Source organism: Gracilinanus agilis, chromosome 3 (genome assembly GCF_016433145.1).
Source record: "Gracilinanus agilis isolate LMUSP501 chromosome 3, AgileGrace, whole genome shotgun sequence".
NCBI lineage: Eukaryota > Metazoa > Chordata > Mammalia > Didelphimorphia > Didelphidae > Gracilinanus > Gracilinanus agilis.
Window position 1 is genome coordinate 339,049,457 of NC_058132.1, and position 7,795 is coordinate 339,057,251.

The 7,795-nt window shown below is 41.1% G+C and overlaps 1 protein-coding gene across 1 annotated transcript in view; it reads right to left on the reverse strand.

Moving 5' to 3' along the window:
• Window positions 1-1,849: 1,849 nt before the first annotated feature.
• The window catches only part of LOC123241539 (kalirin-like), a 685,986-nt gene continuing 680,040 nt past the window's right edge, over window positions 1,850-7,795 (reverse strand). Inside the window, exon 35 of the mRNA XM_044669162.1 lies at window positions 1,850-1,957. Coding sequence (XP_044525097.1) covers window positions 1,850-1,957 — 108 coding nt within the window. The remainder of the gene's footprint in view (window positions 1,958-7,795) is intronic.

The window sequence follows — 7,795 nt, forward strand, 5'->3', positions numbered from 1 at the left end:
GCCATTCCTGCCTTTCCTGTCGTTAGCCTGGTCCTGGGTTCCTCTTGAAACTCCATTCGATCCTGGAATCCTGGCACCCATTGTTCCCCAGGAAAAAATGCAGCTATCTGGGAGAAATACTCACTTGCTCCTTGCTCCTCTTAGAATGCTTCCAACTAAATCGCTTTAACATCTTGGCTTATTGTCAGCTTCTCACTCCTCCTCCTCCACCAGAATTTAGGCAATGGAATGAAAATCTAAGTCCCCCAAGCAGCAGCTGCACACTCAGTGGCTGGTGTGACTTTAGCAGCGGCTTTGGCTGGCACCAGGCACACCCGGCCGATTTGCTTCTTGCAGCCAGGTCCGTCTTTGCTCACTCTGAGGCAGAGATCATCTTTGCCACCTCCAGGCACAGTTGAACCCTCAGTGCCAGGTTGGGGCTTTGCCTAGAGAGGCACAGAGCCTCTGCTTTGGGCAGAATCACATGCCCACCAAGGCTACCTTGTGAGTTACTGGCACCATGCAGTGAGAGATCCAAGATGGGCATTAATAATGAGCAGCTGACCTTTCTCTTCTGCCACACCAGAGATGCTGGGCAAGGCTGGAAGAACTGTTTGCAATTTCATTTGGATTGAGGTCTGTGCTGCTGGTTCACGTCTACCATTATTATTATTATTATTATTATTATTATTATTATTATTATTATTATTTTTCTCCCAGAGAAGAACGACAGGCTGATTTGGTGGCAGAAATTCAGTGTTCTTAATGCAGGGAGCAGTGAGTCCAAGGTTCACTCTGCTCCAACTCCCAACCTTGGGAGGAACTCAGCCCTGTAATTAGGCACTTTTACTCCTAGGCAAATACCACAAATTGTTCCTGGGGTAAGTGGCATAGAGTGTGCCTTCAGATGAATAGAACCTGGGGGAAGAAGCTGGCCATTTGGAAGTTCTTACTTTAACTAATGATTCTTTCTAACTGAGTGTTCAATTCTTTATTCTCTAATTGTTGAATATTGCATGTGCTATCAGCACCTTCTAAATTTGACACCATGGGATAAAGCCCCAGTGTTCTGCCTTAGTTATAGATTTGGGGGAACCAAAACCTGAACCAATCATCCCTGTATATTTTCTTTTCTTTTATTAAAAAAAGAAACTCTTACCTTCCATCTTAGGATCAATACCATGTCTTGCTTCCAAGGCAGAAGAGGGGTAAGGAATAGGCAATGGGGGTTGTGTGACTTGCTCAGGGTCATGTTGCTAGGAAGTGCCTAAGATCAGGTTTGAACCCAGGACTTCCTATCTCTAGCCCTGGTTTTCAAATCACTTAGCCATCTAGCTGCCCCCTCTATATTTTCTTATAGAAAATGTACAATCATATTTTCTTTCACATTCCTGTTTCTCTTGTATGAAGTAATAAACACATATAATGCTAAATTCCACCCAGGATGGAGATACAAGAGTTTGTTTGGGTGTTCTAAAATTCCTCGTGATAGTCTTGGGAAATTAGATCTTTGGAAATTTTCTGCAACTGAAATACATCTAAGAAATTGCTCTAGTTGAACTTGGATGATTATTTTCTGGAAAAAAGAAAAACTCCCTCATTTGCTTTTTAAAGGATTGGTCTCTCCCAAAGTAGCTTTTTCAGCGCTATTGGGTTTAAATTAAAATATTAAGTAAAATAATGTTGCCCTGATTTATTTTGGCAGGTGGAGCTGGCTTGAACTTTTCAATTAAAATGGTACTTTACCCCCTAGTGAAATGGAGCAGCTGGTACATCATATGGAAGCCAGGCATCTGAGAAGTTCTTTATTTATTTATAAAAATGAAAAAAAAACCCTACACCATTGGCTTTTCCCATGACACTAAGTTTTCTAAGCACCATCACGCAACATGATCACGACCTGGAGGTGGGAATAAAGCTGGGTTTGTGACCAGAGTTTGGTAACATAGATGAAATGAAGCTGAGATGGATACATAACCTGTTGGAGGATAGAATGGGGACCCAAAAAGATTTTGACAGCACAACACAATGGGTTGAATAAAATAAGATGAAATGGAATGAGAATAAATCGAAAGTCCAGCATTTGGACTGAAAGAAAACCAGCTGGATAAAGAGTGATGAGGCCAAAGGTCTTATGAAAAAAGACCTGAGGGGTGTTAGTGGAATTCTGTCTCAATATGACTCTACTGTGTAACATGGCAGCCAGAGTATGAATGCAATCTTAGGGAGGTAGAATAAAAGCATGGTTGAAATCAGGGGAGATGATCATCCCACTGTACTCTGTCCTGGTTAGAGAAGGGTGATCAAGACAATGAAGGGACTTGAAATCATAGCAGAGGAAGATTGTTGAAAGGAACAGGAGATGTTTATTCTGAGGAAAATAAGAGTGGTGAAGAGAAGATAAGGTAGGGGCATGATGGCTGTCATATGGAAGACTTTTTCACTTGGTCCCAGAGGCAGGATCCAGAGCAATGGATTAAAATTGCCCAAAGGTAGATTTTGATTTGAGGTGAGCAAGAACTTCCTAGCAATTAGTGCTATGAATGTCTTCTTCTCTAGAAGTAGGGAGTTCCTCAAAATGGCAAAACTTTCAGAAGAAGCAGTGTGACAACTTATCAGGTTTGTTGTAGAGACAGGGGATTCCTGCTTCAGGTAAGGGTTGGACATAATGGATTCTGAGGTCGCTTTCAACTCTGAGATTCTATGACTGATGGTCCAAAGCATCAATGAAGACTTTTTGAATGCTTCTCTCCTACCACAATGGTGAAAATTTTTCATTATCTTTTATGCTTATTTTTTTAAAGCCCTTACCTTCCATCTTAGAATCAATACCATGTATTGATTTGAAGGCAGAAGAGTGGTAAGGGCTAGGCAATTGGGGTCAAGTGACTTGATCAGGGTCACACAGCTAGGAAGTGTCTGAGTTCAGAGTTGAACCCAGGACCTCCCATCTCCAGGCCTGGCTCTCTATCCACCGAGCCACCCAGCTATCCTCTCTTACTTCATATCTTTAGAGAAATAAAGATGATGTTCTTGGGAAAAGTGTAAGTCTTGAACTCAGCCCTAAGAACTAGGATATTATAAGACCCTCTTTCCCTGCCCTGGGTGAGAGTGAGAAGGATGACTTTAGGAGACCGATGACCCTTTCCCATCTCCACCCTCGCTTCCTACCAAGGCAGCAAACACAGACTCTATCTGTCATCAAGATAACCAAAGGGCTAAAAATACTTCAGTGAATTCTTAGATGAAAGATGCATCCCAAATATCAGTTCCTCTTTTTTAACTTGTTGCTTCCATTTATGTCTCCATTGTATGAGACGTCCTCCCACAGGTTCACAAAAATCTTCCCCAATTCTGATTGCTTCTTGTTCTGTGCCTCCACAAGACTTAGGGACTCAGGCTGATTCATATTTATTTGTCTTTACTCTGAACTGTCATTAAAGAAGGAAAGGCACTGCAGGATTATCCTGTCTTCCTCATTAAACTGCAAGTTCCCAGAGGGCAGGGGTTGTATTCATTATCCCAAAGGTTCATTATTCAGTTAATTTCTTGTGATCTGTGTACATTTAATCACTTTTCAGGCTTTGTCTTTCAAATACCAAGTGAAGGGAATATAGTCAGGTTGTGGAGGTCTCAGGTTTTTTTTTTTCTAACTGTTGTCAAAAAGGCCATGAGGTGAAAGGATAATAATAACAGTTAATAGTGATAATATTTGTAGAGCATTAAAATCATCTCATTTGATCTTCATGACAATTCTGGGAAATAGGTAGTAGATATATTATTTTTTTTTTTATTTTTATAGATAAGTACAGGGCAGCTAAGTGACATAGTAGATAGAATGCTAAGCCTGAAGTTAAGAAGACTCAACTTTTTGAGTCCAAATCTGACCTTAGACACTTACTGGTTGTGTGCCCCTGGGTAAGTTACTTAACCCTGTTCGCCTCAGTTTCTTTATCTGTAAATGGCAAACCAGTCTAGTATCTTTGTCAAGAAAATCCCAAATGGGGTCACGAAGGATAGAATGTGACTGAAGGGACTGAATAACAACAAATAAATGAGGGCACAGGTTCGGGGAGTGACTTGCCCCAAATCACAGATAGAAATCTGAAAAGCTAGGCACTGAACTCAGGCCATCTAACTCCAATTCCTGTGCTCATTCCATATGAAGCCAAGATTTACATACTGAAGCAGTGAAATGTCAAATTTTCCATGTTTAAATAAATATAGGAATATAGTGGAAATCCCTGACAAAGCTGAATTCATACACATTACCTGACACTCTATGGGAGCAGGGGACAACATGAGGCCTTAATAAACACTAGCTGAGGAGAAGAACACCCAGGTGCAACTGTGTCTCAGCCCTGGGCTTTCTACCCAAGGTGATGTCAGAAACAGAGAAGTGTTGTTCTCTGGGTGGCATGGTGTTTGTTTTGGAGTTAAAAGTGTTTGATCACTGGATGGGAAGCAATAAAAGGAGCAAAGCAGTGGACCATAACCTGCCCCAATAAAGAAGTGTTTTATGGGCCCCACAGGACTCACAGGGGCTGTGGGTTGAGTGAGAAATATCTCCCAAGGACCCAACCACAGCTTCTCTGCTATTAATACAGGGCATTAAATGGGCTGAGGTTCCAACAAGGGGTTCATGCATGCTCAGGCATCATGGTCAAATGGAGCAAGCTATCACTGGTGATTTGGGAGACACATCCCTGGGTAAACTACCTTGACAGTCTTTATAAACTTGTCAAATGAAAACATTACACAGCCTGAGGTGCATGAGAGTCCTATTAGCATGAAAACTTCAGATTTGCTACACTTCCAGAACGTCAATTTGCTTTTTTAGGACACAACCTGGTACTGCCTTTGTTGGAATCTTCAACTGCAGGGATCTCATCTTGTCTCTCTGCCTTCCTCCAATCAGGCATGTACTTAAAGCATCCCAGAGAGGAATGAATCCTATCCTTAAAGACTTCTGATAAGAGATTAGGTGCCATAGTGGATAAAGTACTTGTCTTGGAATCAGGAAGCGAGTTTAAATCATGAGTTCAAATCTGACCTCAGACATTGACTAGATGCAAAACTTTGGGCAAGTCACTTAACTCTGTTTGCCTCAGTTTTCTCTTTTGTAAAATGATATGGAGAAGGAAATGGCAAACCACTCCAGAACCTTTGTCAAGAAAACCCCAAATGGAGTCATGAAAAGTTGAATATAATGGAAAAATAACTAACGACAAAAAAAAAATTCCATAGTTTCCCCTGTTACTAGATTCAGGGTATGATACTTTTCTCTACTGAGATCCTTATGTCTAATTTCTTCTGGCTGCCCAAGAAGCCCATCACTACCCCACTACCCACTTCTTCAAAGGAAGAATGAAATGCAAACAAATTGACTTTCACAGAACCATTGAATTTCAGAATTCAGAGTTGGAAGGAGGTAAAGAAGTCTAAGCAAAATCTGAAGAGAACCCTACTGTAGAATTCCTTAGGAAATAACCACCTAGCACTTACTTGAAGACCTCTAGTGACTACCTGAGGAACCATTAGGTCCCAAAGTAGCCATTGTGTTTTTGGATATTTCTCGTTGGGTGGAATGTGCAGTACAAGTAAAGGTGAGATGTTTCTCCCTGCAACACCCCTTCACTGTTCCTCATTCTGCCCTCTGGTACCAAGTAAGTTACGTCAGATCCCTCTTTTCCATGAAAGTCCTTCAAATACAAGATGTCCCAAAAGGCTTAGCATAATAGCTATTCTATACATTTAAGTCTTCTTCATGGGCTAATGGTGCCCAGGCTCTTTATAGGGGTTCTAAATCTTTTTTAATATATGTCTTAGAACCCTTTGGCAGTTTGGTGAAGCTTTTTTTTTCATTTTTTCAATTTTCAGAATAATGCTATTAAATGCATAAAATAAAATACACAGATGTACAAAGAAAACCAGTCATTGAAATGCGATGATCAAAAAATATTGATTCAAAAAAAACAAAACAAATTCATAGCCTCTAGGCTAAGACCTCCTGGTTTGGCCATTCTTTATGTGGCACATCCTCCAGTCTACTCACTCATGCTCCTCCTGAAATCTCTTGTTTGTCCATATTGTGGCTAAAATGTGGTTGCAGTACTGAACATGATACTCCAGATATGGGCTATTCAGGGTAGAATTTATCATCTTGCATTCTGGATTCCATCTACGTATCTACTGACAACCCAGGATCCTGCTAGCTTTTTTGGCTCTTGGATCCCATTTTGACCTTTTAATCAACTCAAAACTCCATATTTGTCCCTGACAAGAGCTGTTGTCTACAAATGTTTCCCCATCTTGTACATATGCGATTTACTTTTGAACCTACGTGTCTTCCAGGATGCCAAGAAACAGCCACTCACTTGAAATCCACAAAGCTAGCTCCTTCCCCTCCTCCCAATCCTCCTCCAGCTACCCTTCTGCCAGGACACAGGCTCTACTGGGAGAAGGCTGGCCACACCAAAGTACATACTAGTGTCATGTGGTGGAAGGATTTCTTCACTTTCCCCACTGTGGAGTCAGAAGATCTGGCTCCCTCCACATCCCATCTTTACTGCTCCTCAGACAAATTAGAAAGACATCCTAACATCTTGAATAGAGCATAGAATTTAGAGACACAAGGCCAAAGAGCGAATCCTGCCTCTCAGACACTTAGTAGTGGACAAGTCACTCCCCTCCCTCAGACTCAATTTCCTCAATTTATTAAAAAAAAAGGTGAGTGGAATAAATAACTTCTGAGGTCACTTCCAGTTCTATATGTATGATTCAAATTACTTTGGACATGTCACTTAACCTTTTCCGGTCTCAGTTTCTTCATCTGTCAAGTGGGTATGACAATACTTTCCTTATATATCTCAAGGGGTTATCATGAGAATTAGATAAGATAGTAGATATTGAAGTTACCATAGAATACTCTATCAATGTAAGCTGATATTATTATTGTTGTTATTATTATTATTATTATTTATCTAGTACTCTAATGTTCTGCCTCAGCTCCAGGTCAAAATAGCTTCTCTTAGAGATACCTGTATCACCAATTAAACCAGTGCCCAGTCCCACAGGAACTCTCCATTTCGCTTTTCCTTTGTCCTGGGCCCTCAGTACCTAAGTCAGGTCCTCTGTGTTGAGATTTCTTTTCTGACAGATCTTCCTGGCCCCTTCTCTGGATCTCCACCCCAGTTAGTTCTGAAGTGTGATAAAAGCTTCATGTCCTTGCTTTGAGTATTTGTTTGGTGGGCTGATTATCCTCATTGCTCTCTCCTCATCAGCTCATCCTGAGTTTCCTGGGTTTTGCAAGCCATTTGTGAGTTCCTACACAACCCCTTCTCTCCTCTCCCCTCCTTCTTGTCCATCACCAGATGGCTCTCAGTTCAGGTCCCATTAGCATGCTAAAACAAAAATCCTCATTAGACCCATGCTCAGCTTTGGGATGTCCCAGCATTCTCTCTTCTCTGATAACATTTGCATAGCACATCTGCAACTCAATCATTCTCCAATCTTTTCATCTTTGCTCAGACTGGCCATGCCCTCCAAACCAAAGAGATTTCACAATAGGAAGTATTCACTTAGGATTTTGTCTGAGAGCTCCAGTTCAAGTTTGGGAGTGCTTCTTTGGCTTTTATAATATGTCAAACATCAGTGCTCAGTGAATGTACTCTTTCTTTCTTCCTTTCTTTCTCTTCCTTCCTTCCTCCCTCCCTCCCTCCCCTCTTCCTTCCTTCCTTTTTCTTTCTTTCTTTCTTTCTTTCTTTCTTTCTTTCTTTCTTTCTTTCTTTCTTTCTTTCTTTCTTTCTTTCTTTCT